At 54.8% G+C, this 21,353-nt stretch overlaps 1 protein-coding gene across 4 annotated transcripts in view; it reads left to right on the plus strand.

The window, feature by feature from the left end:
* The first annotated feature begins 1,471 nt into the window (after positions 1 to 1,471).
* The window catches only part of FRMD5 (FERM domain containing 5), an 81,265-nt gene continuing 61,383 nt past the window's right edge, over positions 1,472 to 21,353 (plus strand). The window contains exon 1 of one of the 4 annotated variants that reach the window (XM_035568940.2): positions 1,472 to 1,817. In XM_035568940.2, coding sequence (XP_035424833.1) covers positions 1,716 to 1,817 — 102 coding nt within the window. In that variant the 5' untranslated portion in view covers positions 1,472 to 1,715. The remainder of the gene's footprint in view (positions 1,818 to 21,353) is intronic. The other 3 variants (XM_035568941.2, XM_035568943.2, XM_035568942.2) reach the window with 3 other exon arrangements.

Below are 21,353 nucleotides of genomic sequence, written 5' to 3' on the forward strand. Positions count from 1 at the left end.
CCCTCCTGGAGCACACAGGGCTGTGTCCAGCCTGGCGGGCAGAGCCGGTGCAGTCGGATGGGCTGGGAGCAGCAAGGCTGGCCTGGAAAGACTTTCCCTGCCACCTGAGTGGGGACAGCTCCCAGCCTGCATGGCCCCAGAGCGCAGGACCCTGCCCTACGTGCCGCAGCGGTGCTGGGTCAGTGGCACCGCTCCTGCAGGGAGGCCAACAACGTGGCTTTGTGAGCCATCTCTCTGGCTGGGAAGGCAGGGAATGAGCAAAGTGGAGCGGAGCTGTTGTGGGACAAGGTAGGACAGCTGCATGGTTGGAGCTTAAGGCTGGGGCGCATGAAGAAGGGACAGGAGCTGCACTGCAGCCTGGGAATGCAGCTGGAGGGGTAGAAGCTCTGGGCACAGCTGAGCTGAGTCAGGAAGGCGCAGCTGGATGGGATCTGTGCTGCCGTGGGCCAGACCAGCAGCTTAGCGCAGCCCTGTGTCGTGGCCTGTTTGAGGTGGGCATTTGTCAGCTCCTGCAGAGCCGGGTGGTGGTGGGAGCGCTGCTGAACCCTCTGGTGGGAGCCGTGCTCCGTGCAGGGGTGGCCGTGGTGTGAGCGTGACACCCAGCCGGGGTCAGCGAGGGCCGGACGGGGGGAGATCTGCAGTGCTGCTGGGGGGCTGCCACCACGAATTTCACTTCTCCAGAGCAGCACCGACCGCACCTGAGTGAGCACCGATCACTTCTAGAGTCCATTTTGCCCAACAGCCACAGATACAAAAGTTTCCATCCAGAGGGAACGAACACCGGGAGAGGACCGTGTGCCCTGGGGACTGTCTCAGCTCGGTCTGCAAAGCGCTCTGCTCAGAGGGCCGGCAGCTGCCCCCCCGTGCAATGCCCCCTCCTTGCCCAAACCTCTCCCCGGCAGCAGAGCAGAGCGCAGGCGGCCCGGCAGTGCCTGGCAGTGCCCTGCAGGCCTGCGGGACCGTGCTTGTTCACCCACCGTCCCCAGGGACGCAGCCTCCTCTCCCCACAGGACGGGGGAGGCCGCCCCCCACCTCGCTCCCCCCCCGGCGGGCCCAGGGCGAGGTGCCCCGGGCTGCGGGGAGCGGGACGGGGGCCGCTGTGCACAAGCGGCGGGGCCGGCGGGAGTGGGGGCTTTTTTTTGGGGGGGGGGGGGAAGGCGGGCGGTGAGCGGGGGCTGCCCACCCCCGCAGGGCGCACGGCACAGCCCCAACGCCCCACCGGGCGCCCCGCTGCCCCCGCTACGGGGCCAGGCGCTGCCTCCGTCCCGGTGCCCCCGGGGCGCCCCCCCCCAGCCCGTGCCGTTGCGCCCCCGCGAAGCCCCCACCCGCGCGGGGCTGCCCGGGGGAGGCGGTGGATCCGCGCCGCCCCTGCCGCATTGGTTTGCGGCGGAGCCCGTCACAGCCGCGGCGCCGAGATTGGCCCCCGCAGCCGGCGCCCCCCCGGGCCGGCCTCCACCCCGCCCGCCGTGCGCCGAGCGCCGCGGCCCGGGCACGGGCACCGCGCTCCGCTCCGCTCCGCACCGCTCCGCCCGCAGCGGAGGCAGGGCCGGCCGGGCCGAGCCGAGCCGAACCGAACCGAACCGAACCGAACCGGGCGGGGGGGACCCGCCCGCAGCACCGCACAGCACCGAGCAGCTCCGCGCCGGCTGCGGGGATGTGAGCGGAGGCTCCGCCGGCAGCGCCGCCGCTCCGCGCCCGCTGCGCGCCCCGGGAAGATGCTGAGCAGGTGGATGAGTGGCAGCAGCAGGAACCTGGACCGCGAGTACAACTGCACCGTGCGGCTGCTGGACGACAGCGAGTACACCTGCACCATCCAGGTCAGCGCAGCCGCCGCGCGGCGCGTCCCGGCCGGGCGCGGTGGGCAGCGGGGGCGCGGGGCCGGGGCAGCCCCGAGCCGGGCGGGCCGGGGGCGCGGTGCCCCCGCCGCCGCACGGAGCCGGCAGACAAAAGGCGCCCGGTCCTGCCCCGCCGCCGCGAACAAAGGCGGAGCGGCGGCGGCCCCGGAGCCGCGCGGAGCCCCCTAGCCTCTCCCCCCATCCCCGGCTCCCGGGGCGGCCGGAGCATCCCATCCCCATCCCCATCCCCGTCCCATCCCGCCCCTTCCCCTCGGGGTAGAGCCCGGTGCCTCGGGGCAGGGGGAGCCGAGCCCGAGCCCCGCCGAGCCGGGGCGGCCCCGCGCGGCCACTCCGGGACCGGGGAAGGCTCGGGGGGGCTCGGCCGTGCCCCGCGGAGCGAGGCGCTGCTCGCCCCCCGCTGCCGGCCGCGTGTCGCGGCGAGCGCTCGGGTACGAAGGGAAGCCCGGGGGCGGCTGCCGAGCCGTGCCATGGCGAGCCGTGCCATGCCGAGCCGTGCCGAGCCTGCCCGCCCCGCCGTGCCCCGTTCCGCCTCCCGAGCGGAGCCCCGGGCCGGGCCGGGCCGCGGCAGGGGGCGGCCGGCGGGCGGGGACCCGGAGCGGGGCAGCCCCGGCTGCGGCGCCCTCGCTTTGCGCTTCTGCCGTGGCGGCGGGGGCGGCGAGGAGCCTGCCGGGGGCGGCTGGCACGGCGGAGCCCCTGTGCGCCGGAGCACTCGCGGCTGTTCCCTGCTGGCATCGGCTGGCTCCGCTCCAGTCCGTAGGCAATGGAAAATTCGGGGCAGAGTTTTCTGAGTAAAGGTGACTCAACGTGTAAATAGCGACAGCTCCCACCTGCCGGTTCGGGTTGTGGATCTCCCGAGTTCCCCGCTGTCCTGCAACTCCGAGGAGGAGGGAGCATCTTTTAGTTTGCGGGCAGAAGCGTGCTTTAAAATGCAAAGAATGGTGAGGGAGGAATGCTGCAGGCTATGGGAGGCACGGTCGGCTTTGCTTTAATAGTCTAAAATGGGTAAATACGGTGTTTTGTACAAAGAGCAGCCGAAGAACACTGAAGCCGCTCGTTCCTCACTCACCTCCCCCACCTAGGTTGTAAAGTGTGACCCCGTAAACAGCTGGGGTGGCAGCCGGCTTGTTTCGCACAAGCAAACTCATTTGTCTCTCAGAGGTTGTTTTTGATACAAATGAAATAGAAAAATGTAGTTTGGAAGAGAAAATGTAGGCAATGCAGTTTAGAAAAATCTGGATTTTCTGTCCTTAATTTCGTTTAACAAGGTGTCTTTATTTTGCGTGCCTTTATTTATTTTTTTTTAAGAGGAAATAGTACTTGATCACGTATTTCAGTGGGTTATTTCATGTTTAGCATAGTAAATAGCGAGTCCTTGTGTTTAGTATGGATGACCTAAGGTATACAGAATTAGCTGTATTACCCTCACAATCAAGGTTACCGTAGTTAAATATTTGTTTTCTATTTCTTTCATGCTGTCTTATAAGCAAAGTATTTATAGTCCATGCAAAATTAAAGCATGTATAGTGGGAATGTCTAATGTGAGAAAAACCGTCAACGGAGAGGCAGGGAACAGTGAATGAGTTTTGAAGGTCATTCCCTCACGAGTGCAGATATTTCATGTCTTGCTGAGATCCGTAGTGTTTCCTCATCCAGGCTGTTTCTACGCCCGTTGTTTCTAATTTATACATTTCTATTTTTACTTAAATATGGAGAAACCGTCCAAAGCAAAAGTCATTGTTTTCGACTGCAGTGCTGTTGATCACAGTGCACATCTGGGGAGAGAAGCTGCTCGGTGGAAGTTTGTATCGTGCGTTTGTGCGGCTGTGCCCGTGTGTGTGTGTGTCGCTGGTGCCAGCAGCGCGAGGATGTGCGTGCGCGCTCTGCCCTCCTGAGCCGCGGCCAGCCTGACGTGTTGTCTGGCTTCCACATCGCTGTGAAAGAAAAAACACTCAAGAGGCCGATCTGACTGTAAGAGGTCTTATATATGTTTCAGATAATAGCACTGGTTAAACCTGTCAACAGAATTAACCTCTGGCTGTGCTTGACAAAAGGCGTGTGAATAGGGTTTCTGTGCTGCTGGATCATAACTTGGAATATTCTCTTTCTAAATAAAATCTTTTTTATTCGATTATCCAAAGTTTACTTTGGTAATATTCCCTTGTTAAACAAGCAGTTCATCATCTGAGCTTGGACGAGTCCTTCATCTCTCTTGTCCTAATTTTCACTCCCAAACACCCAACTGAGCAGGCGGAGGAGCCTCGAAAGCGCTTCCCGCATCCGTCCCGCTTGGGGTCAGCTTGGTGGCTGTGCTGTTGGTCCACATCTGTTGGAGGCAGAGAGTGTTTGCAGTGAGTCTGGACCTCCATAAATATATGTATATTTATATATATGTATATTTTCCTGTATATTCTAGTAGTCTGCCCCTTCGGGGAGCAGGAGGATGCGGCCCTGGCTGCGCTGTGCTGTGGGGACGGGGCCGTGCCTGCCTGTGAGCAGGGCTGTGCCTCAGCCGCTCGCAGGACCTGGGGCTCCCAGCAGCTGTCTGGAAGAAGACAAAGATGTCATCCTGTCTGGACTCAGAGAATCTTGTATTTCAGTAATATTACGTGCCCCTGAGGTGCTTTAGAAGCAGTGGAGTTGGTGGTCTGTGACATGGGGCTCGCCGGAGGTGGGAATGCCGCGGTGCCCATCAGCGCTGCCCCTCGGTGTGGAGCTGTTGCAGCTCGTGGTGGGCTGCTGGGGTGTCCCCGCTCCCCGTCCCAGGGCTGCTGGAGGTGGGCAGCCCTTGCTGACGGCTGTTTGCTCAGCTCAGCGGCACGCTCTGGTCCAGCACCGTAGTTACCGTGTGCTCGCCGTGCTGCGTCCCACGGCTCTGGGCGCAAAGAACGCGCGGCTTGCCAGAGCGGGCTGACAACAATCGGAATAAAGCGTGCATTGAAGACAGCAAGAAATGCTCTTGTGCTGCGGCTTCTGTGTGACTGAGCTGCTTGTCTGAGGAAATGTTTTAAATTCTTCTCTGTGGTGTCAGTCGTAGTATAAAGGGCTTGAAATAATTAACGATTTGCCATTGCTTGATGCATCAAGTATTTTCCTGAAAAGACACTGGCATTTTGTTTCAAAACTCACTCGTACTATGAGAACGTGGGGAAGTGAGAAAATAGATAAAAAGCGAGGTTTCCTGGGTTCAAAATGCAACAACTTTCTTATGTAAGACTGGAAATAAAAGAAAAAGAGCACTTAGCCATGTGCTTGGACAAAACCCATGTTTTCCACATGAAGCACGAAGTTCATTAGAAGACGTGACAGGGTTGTTAATAACAGGCAGTCAACACGAGAGAAACCTCAACTTTTTGCAGCGCTAGCTACTGTGAAGGTTATTTGTTCATTATCTTTTTATCTTCCCACAGTTTCCAATTGCCTTTGCTGGGAAATAGGTTAGCGGAGCGCTGCGTGCGCAGCGGGACCTCTTGTCAGAAGCCCGAAGCAGGTGATGCGTTCGGTGTCTGAGGTTTCCTCCCGCTGCCGAGGGCTGTGGAAGCCACGAGGCTTCGTGGTGAGATGCTTGTGTCAGCTCCCAGTGCCTTTCTTCTCATGCATGGAGACGTTTGTCCCTCCTTGTCCCGAGGCCTGGCTGCGGTACCTGAGCACTGCGCGGTCTCGGGGCTGGGGAAAGGCCTTAGGGCACCATAAGGGCAGTGGTGGTGGGCGAGGAGAAATCCTGGCCCGTGGGAAGTCTCTGGTGAAGTCTCCTGGGCCACAGAGGATGTGGGATTGCACTGCTCCTAGCCCATGGGTGCCGGTGGGGGTGGCAGCCACAGCGCCAGGTTGCTTTTGCCCGTTTGCTGTTGACTCCATCAGAAGTCATGTTTTTATTTATAACGTTTGAAATGTTTTTGTGACAAATCTACCAATCTCGCTCAGCTAAATCTCTGCAGAACGGCGTGCTGTCTGTGCAGCACCCTTCGTTCCCTGCTCAAACATTTAAACACATATGGCTCGTGGGCTCCGAAAAAAGGAGGGCTGCCTGAAATGCACAAGTTTGGAGACAAAGTAACAGTCAAAACTGAGAGTTTCTTGCGTTTCATCTCCTTTTTCCTTTAAAATTCATTTCCAATTTTAAATACAAGGGATACAAAAGCCAACTGATGAAAACATCCACTAAACGTCCGCTGGAAAACTAGTGACATATTTGCTCACATTTTAATGGGAGGCAGAAACAGAAGTTGTTATGGAGACCTGTTGAAAATATTTCTAGTGCTGCTATTTCTTCACCAGTTGAAATGTCTGTTTTCTGTTAACTTTTCATACTTGTTCTACAACGTTACCTGCTGTGAAACTGCCAGCTATCCCCCTTGGAGGAGCCAGTTTTCCAAAAAGAATTGCTTTGGTTATCACTTTTCCCATATAAGATCCTGAAGACAAATATATATATATGTACACACTAGGTGTTACCACTGTAGAAAAATATGTACCTACAGCATCATGAAAGAAGAAATTTTCTGCTTCTGTCATGTAAAAATTAGGTAATACGCAGTAGGAGGCTGCTTTTGAGTTGTCTGGGGAATACTGAAAGTGCCTTGAACAGCCCACTTATTTTTAATTTTTGACTCACTCTTCAGCAGCTCAAAGCGATCGCGTGGACAGGGCTGACGTCTGTGGCCGTGCTCAGGCAGAGCCGCCTCCTCCCATGGAGACCCCCACGTGCCTCGATCGCCCTGCGCCGGACCAGGGGCACCGAGAGAAGAAGCTCTGAAGCCACCACTTCATAGTTTTGAAACAGCAGAGGAAGCGTGGCACTGCTGTCACTGCTTACGAATGGCAGCTCCTTACTGAGGAAGGCTGGGGAACGAGCAGGGATTTGCCACTTGAGAAGTGCTGTGTTTTATTTGCTACCAATTCTGTCAAGAACGGACAATACCTTGTTAATGCAAAGGTCAAAAGCTGGTGCTTTTATAGAAATAACTGAACTGAGCTGTCATCAGCCATTTGGTCGTGGTCAAAAAAAAACATTATTGTTGAGTTACAAAAAGCTTTGGAGTTGTTTCTGCAAATAAGAAGGTTTCAGGTCAAATTCTTTTCTTTGAAAATTTTCCAGAGCAAATTATCACAGCAGTATGAAAGCAATTTCATATTGATGATCTGGAGTTGCCTGCAAGGCTGATGAATCCACAGCAAGTGTCTGCAGAGACTCAGACTCTTGCATTGCAAACAAGGCAAGGGGACGTCGTTCCTGGCCGGCAGAGATGCTGTGAATGTGTGGGTGTGCATGGACCTGGGTTTGTCCTGCCGAGGCTGGGGGCTGGTTTGAAAGGAAGGGGCCAAACCCCCTCTTGTGGTGGGATTCTCTTTTATTGGTCTGGTTGTTGTCCTTCATAGCCTCTTAGAAACATCAGAACTCAGGAAAAACACCCTAATTTGTTTTCACTTCAGACACCTCTTGTGGATTTCCCCCTTGTGCTCTCAGCAGCATTACAGCTGATGTGGCTCTTTGTGACTTTTTTTATGACTACTAAAATCTACGTGGTGCCTTCATCGTCCCAGGAGATCTCTGCTTGTGTCTCTTCATGGCGGCAGAGCTCTGGCTATTGCCTGCATGAGCACAAAGGGGAAAGGCAAAAGCTGGCTTAATTCAGGACAGAAGGGAATTAGTACTTTGAATATTCACTGGAGCTTTCACCTCGGCATGGCAACGTCTTAACCAGCCCTAGATCTTACACAAACCACTGCTAGCTTGTGCAGTCTGGTTTTGTTATATTCCTTATAGAAATGGCTAAACAGCTACAGAGCAAATTGCTGTTGGGAAGAGGACTGAAGCAAAGGTTTCTTTGCTCAGAGCCCCAGGACCAAACAGGACACGTGAAAGAAGTAGGGTGTGTTTTAAATGAGAAAACTTTGCATGCGCAAGTAAGAGCATCAAAATTAGGGTTACATGGTCTGCATTCGTGCAGAAACTCGGGGTCCTTCTGGGCGGGGGATGCAGGCCAGGTTTTCCTTTGGAACTAACCTTCTGCCAGCCCACGAGTGCTCCGCGGCTGCGGGGGCAGCGTGCTGGGGACGTTCCCAGAGGTGTGTGTGCCCAGGTGAGGAAGAGGAAGAGGAGCACGAAGGCAGTGGCTGCAGTCCTGCGAGGCGGGGATGCGCAAGCTCCTTGCTGTCTTGCTGCACAGGTGGGGTAAGGGGCCTGGGCTCCACCATCCCTGCCGAGCCACCTGGTGTGAAACGCTGCCATTTCTAGAAAACATGCAGGCATGAGACGGCTTTATCTGCTTTTAAAAGCTTGTGCTTGTAACAATTAAAAATGAAGTGAAGTCTCACGAAATACATTATCCGAGAGATGGTTCTTTTCTCATCAGTCCTTGGCATGAGGTGGTGTTGTTCTGTGAAACCAGTGCCAAGGAGCCGTGCCCAGATGGGCAGGCACATGCCTACCTGAGCACCTTTAATGAAAACGTGCTTTTAAGCTTCACACTCAAATCCTGTGTGTCTCTACCTGCTGCCATCACGAGCAGCCTCCTATTAGAACAGGTCTGTCTCTTATTTTTTATTTTTTGGGACATTGGCACAAGGAGTTCTCGCAGTTGAAGGCAGATATTGAATATTCATTATGGTGCTTCCATTCCTGGGCAAGAGCAAATGCCGCCTTCTGCATTCGGTGGCAGCAGCGACTGGGAAGCAGAACAAAGTGGTGCCGGTTTGTGGGCGCACGGAGGTTGTGTGATCTTCCTGTCCTGTGGCCCTGTGGCGCGGTTTTGCGATGATTGGATTTCCAGTTCTCTGTTGGGTGAGATGCACCAGGCTGTGGCTTTTTCTCAGACAACCTGTGGGATTTGGGGCTGGCTGGGCACTTTTCCTGCATACAGTGCAGGCGTTTTCATGTTAGTTGTATAATTATGGGCAAGGCCAAACTGAGAATCTGCAAAAAATACCTGGTCTTTAGTGTCTGATTCTTCTCTGAAAAGGGAGAATGAAGTTCTGTGAACCACGCTTCAAGCTGGCAGTGGAGAATTGCTCTTTTTTCTAAGCAAAGATAGGATTTTTGTAACTGCCAGTGGAATGAACTCGCGTAGTCCTGGGAACAGCGAGGCTCTTTGTTCCTCCCGCATCATCGTTTTTAAAGACGCAGACCATGCTTTGCCCTTAATTACACTTTGGCAATTACAGTCTGTGTAAATTACCTTCACTGGTATCCATTGCCTTCATTTGCAGAAGTGACTCGGCAGCTGACATTTCGCAAGGAATGTGGTTCATTCCCCATGCACACACAATGCAAGATGCCATTGTGCTTCCTCGCACTTGTTATCCGTAGAGAGGCAGCCGGGATAAAATTCAGTAAAATCTTATTTCACTCAATAAAGTCAGCAGCTGTCTCTCCAGGTACACATCAGGAGTTGTGCTATTGAGCAAGATGGGGCCATTTTTACATAATCAGGCTTTAGAGCAGAGTCGTATTTTAAGCCACGGGATCTTTTTGCTGCCTCAAGGACCAACATTTTGTATCCTTCGGTGTCTGTCCCAAAACAGAGGGCTCTACTTTACCGAGCCGCTCGGTCCCTTTGGTCCTGGCCAGGGAAGTGGCAATAACGTTGGCGAAGATGGAAACTGCTCTTCTGAGGGTGAGGGAGCAGAGCGAGGAGTCTGTCCATGCACTGTGGGATGCGCGTTAGGCGGTGGGAGCGCGGTGTTTCCATGTGCCGCTCTGGGGGGACGGTGTGCGTTGGAGCCTGACCCAGGCAGGAGGAGGAAAAGGAGCAGAAAATGCTCTCCAAAGACGTGAGAGCCCCACAGGGCCCTGCCAGGGTGAGTGAGCTAAGCCTGCCTTGTAAACAAGGGTGAGGACAGGCCTCTGTAATTTTAACATATTTTCTTTAAATTCCTGAGCTGGGAGCACGGGGTGTCTTTGCTACCTCCCATCACCTCCCTGCGCGCCCGGCTGGGTTGTGCTCTCGCTGAGACCATTTTTCTTCCCTGAGAGAGCCGGGTTCCTGCATCGACCGAGCATCTCATTGGAAATTCAAGGTTGGCACATATTGTAATCTCTCATATATGGCAGAAAAGAATTTCATCACCAGGCCCCTGAGAGCAGGGAGGAACCTTAGGATGCCTTGGTGTGCTGAGGGAAGGAGCATACTGTTGTGGCCGGCACTCGCCAGGTGCCTGTGCCTCAACAGACATAAGAGGCACTTTTATAAATGATAATTAACAAAAGCTTTGTGGCATAGTGTTTTTTGAGTCCAGAGAGAGCTCAGCTACTTAATATTGGTTGTCAAAATTTGATCAATGCTGCAGCTGGAAATAGAAAATTTTGGCTGCATAATGTCTGTTACCAAAGACTTTAATTATAGTGGCATATCTGTCATATTGATGAGGGCTTTCTATTTTTCAGAGGGTTTATAACGGGGCTGTTTCAAATCAGATTGGCTTTTAGCTTGGCACATAAGCTGTGGTCCCAAAGGAAATATCCATCTAGCTGCCTATATGAAATTTTTCTTTAATAAAAAATTACGGAAATTGATTAAGCTATTCCGGAGCTAGAGAGAGACTTTAGGAATATACGGATTGGGTAGTTCATAGAGGTACTAACTATACGTTATCTATCTACTTAACTCATAGAATGGACAGTGCATTGGGACTGAAAAAAAAAAGGCAGAATCCAATATAGTTATGTTTGAAAAACAGATAATAAACATGCTGAGCAGGTACTTCTCATGAATCGATTTAATTCTCATTAACATTGCACTATAGAGCATGCTGACTAATATTTCTGGCTTGCAAACAACAATGGATTTCCAAAGGAAATGTGTAATGAGAACAGAATGTCTCTGGGACCTGAAATTCGGGAGGTCCTGGAGCTGTTGGAGTGGAGCAGAGAAGCTGCGAGGGCAGCAGAAGGCGCAGTGAGGGCTGGGGCTGGAGCAGGCTGGGGGGGCAGAGGCAGGGCAGTGCCCGTGTTGTGCTGCCCTCCCCAGCCCACCCACCTCCCTCCATACCGGGACAGCTCCGAAAATCTGCATGTCCCTAACCCCAGTGCCATCCGGGATGGCTGTTCCAAACAAGCCTTTGTCACAGGCTCAGCTCCTGCTGTTTGCAGTGCCCTCAAGCTTCCCCAGAAAGTACCTCCAGAACCGATTTCCTGCCTAAATCATTGCATTCCTGGGCTGTTCCTCAACATTTAGGTTCTTCTCCCGACCCAGAACGGATTTTCCTTTCGGTCTGTTCCAGGTCCCTGTTAGTACCGTGCTTTCCTTTGTCCAGCTGTGTTATCACTTGCATGTTTACAGTTTTGTGCCATTCTTATTTGTGGGTTGGTACCAAACCCCGAGACCTACAGGGGAGAGATTCCCCAGCCTGTCACCGCACCTCGGAAGCAGCTCCCTGAGCCCGCTGCCGGGGCTTTCACTCATTGTGACTTCTGCTTGCAGATGACAGATTTCTTCATCTGGGGCTTAAGAATGAAACAGAGGGTCCTTGGGGCAGCTGCCACTTTGAGAGGATTAGCAGTGACTGACAGCCTTCCTTCTGGATTTCCTTGCTTCCCGAGGCTTAAGTTGGAGCTTTCGTGTCGCCTGAGCAGTGCTTTGATTTTATTTGGATGCTGTGTCCCCCAGCCTAGCATCTGGTTTTGTTACAGACATAAATAAGGCGCTAATACAATATTAATCCCAGTGTAGTGTGCCTTAAATAATGGTGACAGTGATCTCTCTCTGCCCTCATGGGATGCCTTCCACCATCTACATTGGCCGCTTGGGCACATCCCACGGAATTAAAAATGCCACCAGCAGGGCCTGGAGCACAGAAGGGAGCTTGGAGGCTTTCCCTAGGAAACCCCAGTGCCAGCGAGCGGAGAGCGTTCCTATTGCTATAGGGCTTTTTAATTAACACGTGGCATTTTGTTATGAGGATGTCAGTGAGCTTAATGCCTGACCCATTTTAAGTTGATTTGGCTTTAAACTTTTCCTGGGGACCCAGTGCTGCCTGGTGAAGTGCTTGGGCCTCTGGGCTGGCCAGGCCGGGGCAGTGGGCAGCGGGGACAGTTCGGTGCACGAGGCCTGCGCTGCTTTTGCAGGGCAGCGAGGCAGGGGAAGGCAGAGCAGCACAGCTCGTTGTGTGTCCCAGCGCAGGACGTGTCCTGACCATTTGTCACACTGGGTGAGGAGGCTGCGCCCCTGGCTCCCCAGCGAGGGGCAGCTCCAGCAGCCTGGTGCTCCCAGCTCCTCCTCCGCATGTAACCCGGGACAGTGCCACCACCAGAAACGCCGTTCTGTGCCCGAAGGCTGAGTGTGATGTTTCTGAGGATGAGGTGATCCCTTCTGGGGCTGAATTGCGGCCAGAAGTGCAAAACCCCGCCGTGCCGAGTGGGTGCCCCATGTGGGATGGCTGCAGAGGGGGCAGCGGCGCTGAAGCCCCATTGGCATCGGTGACAGCGCGGGGACGGCTGGGGCCTGGGGCAGGGTTTGCCCCCAGGAACCTCACTGCAGGAGCGCTCATCAAGGCAATCCTGCAACTCCATTACGTTACCGCATCGCTGGGCAAAGAGGGAGCAGGCGAGGGCTTTGCCACAGGAGTGCATTAGTAACTGATAGCATAAGCAATTAAACCTTGCGCACTCAAGACAGAATTCCCAAATCCCTCTGGCTCTGTGTTCGCCCCCCAGCAGCGAGCAGGCAGAGGACGTGTTCTCGGAGCCTAACGCGTGTGCTGCGAGCTCTCAGTGAGCCCTTGCAGCTGGAGCAGTGGTGCTGGGGCTGGAGGAGCCCAGATGGGGAGGCTCTGGCCACGGGGTGGCAGCTCAAGGAGGAGCGAGAAGGTGGCCCTGGTCATCTGCAACCCTCTGGTGCCCCCTGCGAGGGTGTTGCCAGGGGGTTACATGGTTTCGGGGGACCCAGCCAGGTTTTGGGTGTCTCACGCTGCCTGGATGTGGGAGGACACCAGCTGCACTCTGCCAGGCCACCACCTTCCCTCCATGGCTTTTGTCTGTTACAGCTCATTGAGCTCTCCTTGACTTGAATTTGGATTCCCCAGGGTGGATGCAAATGTTGTACCCCAAGTCCAGAGCTGGGCCGCTCCTCCCAGCACTCAGGTGCCGTGACCCCGAGCTTCCCCGAGTGCCACGGTGCTGGTGTTCCCTCGCTGAGCCACCGCCAGTGCTAGGTGTCAGCTGAAATCACAGGCTCGTCTTTTAAGCAGTCCTGTCAACACAAGACTTCCCTTCCCTCTTTGTTGTGTGCTTGTTCTTCCCATACGAGGAGCAGTGCATCCTGAGGCACGGCCTCGGGCTGGGCAGCAGTGGTGCCACGGCGCCTGCTGAGCAGTGAGAGCAGCCGGGGAGCGGAGCCTGCTGCCGTCCTGCGCTCCGTGGGGTTTCCAGAAGAAGGGAAAAAACAAAAAGCAGCTCGCGATGGCTTCCAAGTTGGCTGCTGCATGGGGCTGGGGAGACCGTAAATCAGCCCGAAGGCTGTGACTGCGCGCTGACCCCACAGACACTGCCCGATTGTTGGTGTGGTTTTGTTCCACGGGTTTCTAAGGAGAGGGAGAAAAAATCGGCGGTGCGGTGCTGCTGGGGGCCGGGGGCTGCCATGGGAACAGGGCAACGCGGCCAGTGGGGCACAGGCACAGCCTGGGAGATGCCCTCAGCCCTGCTGCTGCTGGTGGGGACGTGGTGCTGGGGGCTCACCCGAGGGGCGCCCACGGCCCCCCGTGGATGGGATCTCATCCCTCCGCTTTGATCCTTATTTATTTCCTCTGTACCACCTGCGATTGCATCCGGGTGGGACACGGAGGTGCTGAGCCCCAGTGTGAGTGTGGGAACGTCCCTGCTTCTGGGCAGTTTTGCAGGGGCCGGTCAGGAGCTGTGATCCTGCTGCTGCTGGCGATGGTGCCAACGGGGGGAGCGAAGCGCTGGAGGGGCACACACGCTTCCATGAATCTTCTTGAAAGGGTTGCTTGGGTTTAAAGCACCATTTAGGCAAGTAAGTTGCACTGAAATAGCGTTTCTTTAATTAATGCAGTCAGATTAACCGGTATGGCAGATAAACCTCTCCTTAAATTAGATGTTACTTGAAACTTTATTGTCCTGGCATAGTTAGGTTTTTAAAACACTTCCATCAGCACAGCAGCAGCAATTCTGCTCCGACAGTGAGCGTGGGGGAAGGCGGCGGTGCCTGCCCGGGTGCTGTGCCCCTGGGCAGAGCCTGGCAGGGAGGTGAGCGGGACCCCCGGGTGGCAGGGAGGGGAGCAGGACCCCCAGGTGGCAGGGCAGGGCACGGGCGCCCACCCGCAGCATCCAGTGCAGGGCACCCGAAGAAGTGCCGCTGCTGAGCAGCATCTGTAGGGCGTGCGGGGAAGGAGCCGGCTTGCGCTGTAACAACAAGCGAAGCAGGTAAAAATAAACATGCAAAGTCAATAAATCAGCTCCTTCGCGCTTTTGGAGGAACTACACACACGGCCGGTAACTGCCGTGGTGCTGAGCACATCCCCATCGTGGTGCCTGCTTTGTGCTGCGAGCTGGCGGTGGGGACAGAGGCGTGCGGCAGGAGGATGCACCAAATGGCGTCTGGGCGCTGCAGCGTGTGGTTTTCCTTTAGGTCCTGTGGATCCTGTGCTGAATTACGGCTACCTGCCAGTTACTGTTGGACATTTTTATGAACTTTTTTCACGCCTGCCTTGCTGACATGGTCTCCTGCTCTACGCTGTCTGGTGGGCTTCTGGAGCGACTGCACGCAGCTATCGGTGGTGCTTCCTCCTTCTCTTTGTGCTGGTATAACAGTATCCACGCATAGACATTTATTGTGCTACAATGCTAATAAACAAAATGCGTATCTGAAGGATTCTATTGAATCCTTTGAATTACACAGAGAAAGGGAAGTTCATGATTGCAGTCGTATATCTGGGGGCTGAATAGGACCAGAGGTGTTTGTGATGCTCCCCTTTCTGCAGTGCTGTGCCTTACTGAGCACCTCGCTGCTGGCTCCCTGTGTTCCCGAGCAGGTATCTTGCTGCCAGCTAGAGCAAGGTTACTCCTAGCCTGGAGGCAGGCACCGAGATGCTTTTTTCTGGGTATGTAGATACAGTGAAGCTGCCATATGTTGTGGGGAGGCAGTTGCGCACGCATTATATAAGTCCTGGTGATTTAAAAGGCTGTCTCATTTCTGTTCACGGTTTTCCAAATGCTGGCTGGTGGCATTCTCAGTGTAGTTGGCTGCTTTACATACCTGTGGCTACAATCTTTATATTTTTGGCATACGATGATGATTATAAAGGATCTGCTTCTTTTGCCAGCCTCTCACACACTCAACACACACACACAGCTCGGCAGGCTGGGCTAGGACGTGGCGTACTGCGTGGCATGGGCTGCTTTGGCAAAACCTGGGGTCCCTCTGATCATACCTGGATAAAAGTTGCAGGGCAGGGGTGGGTGGAGGTTTGCTCCTCCACCTGGCACCAGGCTGGGACACACAGAGCCAATGCCCCGTGCTTGCTATAGGGCAAGATTTTTGCATCCTGCTCTTGCTGGATGCTCGAGTGTGCCAGATCCAAAGGGATGGATTTCTCTTTGGCCCTGGCCAGAGCTGACCCAAAGTGCTCTCAGTGACGGTAACAGCTTGTCTGCAAATAATAGGATTATTTAAGATCTGTGACAGCTTCCTGGGCAAAATTGTGCTGGTGCATCATGTACTGTGTGCGTGGAGTGCTGGCGTGTTGATATTGCTGAGAGCTGTGCGCTTTCCTTTCCCGATGTTTTCTCACTGGCTGGGCAGAGGAAACACGGTGCCATTTTGCTGTTGCAGTCTTCCAAGTGAGCAAGCTGGCATGAATTAAAACACTTGATACAGAGCAAGCATGAAGAGGATGAGTGCTTACGGCATGCTGTCTTTTAGGTGTGTTTGGGAAAATAAAATCGTCTGATAAACTACAGAAGCCAGAAGAGGCTATTTTGAAGGGACTTGGTTCTTCTGTGAGTGCTACAATTATTCTGGCATTTGTTTAGAGTGTCAGTTAGACACAGTGATTGCACCAAGGGGGAAATACGGCGCTTTTGCCTGGACTGTAGAGGGAAGGGCTGCGAGGGCCAGTGGAGCTTGGTACAGGTTAACAACAGAGTCACTCCAGCCCTTAAAATATTTACCGTGTTGTAATCCATACACGTTCTAAGCATATTGGACAGCGTCCTGCACTGCGTTTGTATCTCTTGTTGCTCATGGAGAGGCTCCAGAGAGCATTGCTGCACGGATGGCAGGAGGTGGCTTCAGGCAGCCTCGTGCTGTTTGTCTCTGCAGCGGGGTTTGGGAAGAACTCAGCCTGCTCCTGGGGGGCTCTCGGCGGTGTGAGGAGGGGCTGCGCCGCACCCCAGCATCTCCTGGCCACGCACGGGGCTCTGCACAGAGCCACACAGGAGGCAGGGTTGGTCCCACAGGATAGGTGACACTGGGGGCTGGGACAGCGCACGGGGCACATGGGGCTCCACGCCAGCCTGGAAGGGAGCTGTGAAACCCGGACACCCCAGGACCATGGCCTGCCCTGGGGACCAAAGTCTGCCTCTGCCCCTGCACGAGGTCTGCTGGTGGTGCCCCGCCTGCGGAAGGGACAGGAGCTTGCTTGCCAGCCAAAAGGAAGCCAGTTTCAATAAGCCGGTTGCCTCGTTGCTGGAGGGATAATTCTTGTCAATCTGCCACTTTTTACTCTGATGTGCTAAAAATAGTGCATTATTTCCAGGCAGTAATTGCACATCCTGTAGTCATAATGAGCTCTTAAGGTAATTACCTTTTGGTGAGAAAGAGCTGAAGATAAGGTGTGTTTGGCTGGAGAAGAGAGGGTTTGCAAGAAGCCCATCCAGTCCTGTGCTTCCGTTGGGGGCAGGCACCCCGTGGCGGGGACGGAGCGTGTGCTGGCAGGGCAGCAGCGGCACGCACGGCACGAGGACCCTTCCCTGGTGCACCCCGGTGCTGGGAGGTGATGGCCCCATTGCCCATCAGCAAAGTGCACTGCTTTTAAGGGAGATCCTGGGATACACAGTGCCAAGGTGGCTGGGCGTGGGGATAAATAAAAGGCAAACATTATCGGGAACAAGGTGCGCTGCCAAGGTGATGGGAATCCGCTGTCTGCATGGACACCTGCAGCTTCCCATCTGTAAAAGATAGCCCAATGTGTTTAACGTCTTCCAGCCGGTGTTTGGAAGTGCTTTTCCAAAGCTTGGGGTTGCCTTAATGGGACTTAGGATGCAAATTGAAAAAGGAGGATGTGCCACGCACTCTACCAATTTTTTCCCTACAAGAGGTGACCCTAAAAGCCACCACCTCGTGTGCCTTTCGAGGCCCCCTCCCGCCCCCGGGCAGCTCTCGGTGCCGTTGCATCCCGCAGCCCCACACGGAGGGGACCCGATGCCGCCTGCTCCCCTCCCGCCCAGCAGGTTGCTATCGCTGGGTCAATAATCATCTCTTGTAGTACTGTTTTGCCTCCCAGCTTTATAAATCAATTTACCGTGTTGTAGAGTATCTCGTCCTTGCACGGAATAGGTAAATTACATCTACCGCTGTTACATCTTTGTAACTAATTTGATAGCATATTAAGAATGTAAACCATTTAGAATGCTTTTGTCTGAATCAATTTTCCTTTTGTAAGTCAGAGGTGCCGATCTCACAATGCAATGCGTTTTCCAATCCTGTGTAATCCTGTGGCTTTTCTTTATCTCAGTCTCCAACGTATTTCCACAATTACAGCTAGATTTATATATCTGCAGTTCCTCTCAGGCACCGTGATGCTGGCCCATAACCTCCCCAGCAGCCAGGTTCCTGCAGCCACCCCGGGCGCCGGAGTCGTTGCTACAAGGGGAAAAGCTTGTAATGCCGTAACTCATGCTTTATGGGGACAGTATTTCCTCATCTTTCCGGTTTTTCCGAATGTGGCTATAGCCTGTAAAGTGCTTATATAAAGCCGCCCCCCTCCCCGCTGCCGTTAGCAAGTTCAATGGCTGCAGGCTGGAGCTCTCCCTCAGACATCAGAGTCTGGCGGGGGGGCGCTTTGGACAGGAGCTGCCTCTGCACGGCACTGTGTGCGCTCGTGCATCTGCCCTGGGCTGCTGTGAGCAACGTGATCTTTTGAAGTCCTGGACTGTCAGCGTTGCGCATTATTTTGCAGAACCTTCTTTAAAAAGGGAAAAAAAAAAAAATTAGAAATCGGGCTTCACAGCCCTGTCGTGACCATTGTTCTTCAGGACGAAGCTGTCAGAGGAAATCGCACGGGTCTGGTTGACGTGCCGGCTCTGGCTGCAGCGCTCTGAGGACAAAAGCCTGCTGCTTATGTAATCCCCGCAGAGGGGAAGAGCATCCGCGCCCTCGTCCCCGGCCTCTGAAGGAGCCCTGGCCGCAGCCAGCAGAGTGACGGGCGGCGTGAGGCAGACTGACAGCCGGAGCTGAGGCGCACAAAAGCAATGACGCACCGCGCTTAACGAGCTCCTCCTGGCAGGTCGCCGGGAAGGCTGGATGTGTTTGCCCAACTTTATCTGCTGATGCCAACAGGCTCCCCCTGCCTGCCGTGTCAGCGTGTCCCCGTGCCCCGCGGGCTGGTGGGGACAGGTCGGGGCCTGGAGCCGAGGCAGCAGCAAGAGGCAGGTGGACACGTGTGGACGGGGCACTGGTCCGAGCCCACGGCGGCCCCGCGGGTGGGTGTGATGCACGGGGCGTGCATCGGATTGCAGCACCTTGGGGAGGGGATGGAGGCTGCGGCACCCTCCTGCAGGCAGAGCCACCTGCAACGCCAGCATCAGCGTGGTAATAACACCGGTGGCCTTATGTTGCTCACAAATAACAGCTCCGTGTGTTATCGACGTGAGCGAGGCATTGTGTTAGCAGTGATCATGGTCCTAGCAGTCAAAGGGAAGTGGCAATGGCACGTGCTTGTTTCAGGCTGCATGCGTGCAGGCCAAGGCATGAAATGTTTATCTTTTAGCTGGTTAATGCTGCGTTTCAGCACCGTGGCTGATGCAGGACATTCACAGTAATTAATACTAATGGGCATGTCCATTGGAGCATGCGGTGGGAGGCTCTGCATCCTTGCACTGCTCTCTTCATCTCTCGCTGCTTGATTTTAGACCAGACACCCAGTGCCATCCACCCCTCCCTCTGTTCTGGGAAGGGTGCGGAGCTGGGGCTGGTGGCAGTGCCCACGGCAGGTCCCTGCTGGTGGCAGAGCCTGGTGGGCTGGGGGCAGAGCCCTCCTCTGCCCGACCACCCCTGCACCCCCAGCCCTTCCCGTGGGTGCTGGGCGAGAGCCTGTGCTGTCCCTGGGCAGGCAGGACCTGCTCCGGAGACCGGGGAACTGCAGCCAGGGGCTGCTCTACAAAACCTATTTTTTTCCCCTCCGTACCTTATCTAAAATGTCTTTCTGCTGGTTTGCTGCCCTTCCAGGCTGGGTTTGCTCGATACCAGGCCCTGGGTATTTTGCTCTGAGTATTTTGCATTCTGAGCATTGCTGGTGCAGGGCTGGCACCCGGAGCTGGCCTGCCCCCGGCTGACAGCCTCGCTGTGTGCCCTGAGCCCCAGCCTCCCCCCCACCTCTGCACCACCTCCTCCACAGGGCAGGCGGCGATGGTCCGCGAGCACAGTGCCGCGACCCCGCTCAGACACGCGCGGGGTCAGCCCGTGGTGCTGCGACATCCCGCTTATATGGTGTTTGCAAAACCAAGCTGCATGTGGCAAAGCAACCGAGAATGGGTAAGAACGACGGGTTTCATTACCTTATTTCTGAGCTTTCGTTGTCATTGTGTAATGAAATGCTCGAGCTGCTGCCTGGGTGGAACAAACCATCCTGTCTAGGAATGAGCAAAGTCGCTGAGTGTCTGGCAAGTCCATGGCAGCCCATTTTTTTGAGAGCAATGTTATGTAGGGTGGGCTGCTGTGCTTCTGAGTGCTTGCCATCAGCGTGCGATTGGCATGCACAGGAGGTGGATGTTTTCATCCAAGCTTTGAGGGCCAATTTGAGGGCTTTTAGTGCTGGCTGGGTAGCCTGCTGGCAGGAAGACATCCTTTGGCAATCACTTACCAACGGGTTTTGATTCAGGGTGTATTGGGAGAAGATGGCCTGAAAGGCTGAGAATGTTTATTTTCATTACAAAGATGCTCGCTCTTCTTCTGCGCCCCATGAGCAGCCTCTCTTTGAAGCCGTGCTGCCTCCAGGCTGCTCCTGGCTCTGGTGCTCCTCTCCCCTAAATGTCCCAAGGATCCAAGGGCAATGCCAGCCTCCATGGCAATGCCTGCCTCTGTGGCAATGCCAGCCTCCATGGCAATGCCTGCCTCCCTGCCAGCACCGTCTGGCTGCTCCCAGTCTGTGCCTTGCCCTGGGCTAAACTGGGAGCACTGGGAGGGGAAGGAGACTGCTTCTGCTTCCTTGGTGAGTTCTCCTGGTCCCCCCCACCCTTTGTTTGTATTTACAGTCTCTGCGAAGGAAGTGTTTCTGCCAATGATTGACTAAGCAAACGTGCCTCTGGGCATGCTGAAATATTCCTGCTTTGCACCCTTGTAAAATCTGGGTGTTTCTGAAGACAGTTTAGATATGTGCATCTTCACAGAGGCTTTAAATTAAATCTCAGACAGCCCAGAGCCTCTGTTTCTTTTCCTAAACTCCAGCAACTTTGTCTGAGCGATAGATAGCGAGTGGATCTTGGAGATAGTGAACGGCTTGGAAATGTGTTTCTGTATCAGGCCTGATACGAAGGCTTGCTTGCAGGGAAAGGCACTGCCCTGATTCCAAGGGGAATTCACAAATCTTAAAACGCCGAGCAATGCTTGTGCTTGAGTCTCTCTCTCTCCTCTGCATATTTTTGACGTGCAATCAACACTGACCATGCAGCCTTCTTAATTTTTCAGGAGCTGAGAATGACAGGGTTGTACTCCTCGATCTATTTACCCATCTATTTCTGCAGAGTAAGGACCTAATTGAGCGAATAATGTACGAGCTAACAGCGCTGAAAAGCAATGGCACAGCACTTTATATTTTAGGGAAAGCTTTTTATTCTGAGCCATTTGCAGTGTGCCTGCTCAGGGCGTTCAGCGGCTGACTGATGGCCCCGGTCAGAGTGTGGGTCGTGCATCCTGCCCCCCGATGGTCCCGGGGGTCCCCGGCAAGGGGATGCCTGCCTCACGCAGCTGCGTACCGTGGGGACGGGGCCCTGCAGGGAGCAGGATTTGGCCACGGTGAGTGCCCGTCCTCCAGGACCCCGGCACGTCTGTGGCATCCCTGCAGCTCCTGGGGGAGACCTCGTGCTGGGGACCTGGCACTCGCGGGGCCTGGCAGCATCCCGAGGAGCAGCACCGGCCCCCAGGAGCAGGTGAAGGACGGTCCTGGGCAGGGTGCTGGAAATGTGTTCTGCTGAGCCCAGAGAGAGAGAGGCTCCTTCTGGAACCCAGTTTGGTTTGCGCTCTGCAAACACAGCGCATGTAGCTGGAAAAATGAAATCTCAGAGCAGAAAAAGCCCCTGTGTAGCTCAGTGAAATACGACTGCGTTGT

Source organism: Cygnus atratus, chromosome 11 (assembly GCF_013377495.2).
Source record: "Cygnus atratus isolate AKBS03 ecotype Queensland, Australia chromosome 11, CAtr_DNAZoo_HiC_assembly, whole genome shotgun sequence".
In the NCBI taxonomy this organism is placed as follows: domain Eukaryota; kingdom Metazoa; phylum Chordata; class Aves; order Anseriformes; family Anatidae; genus Cygnus; species Cygnus atratus.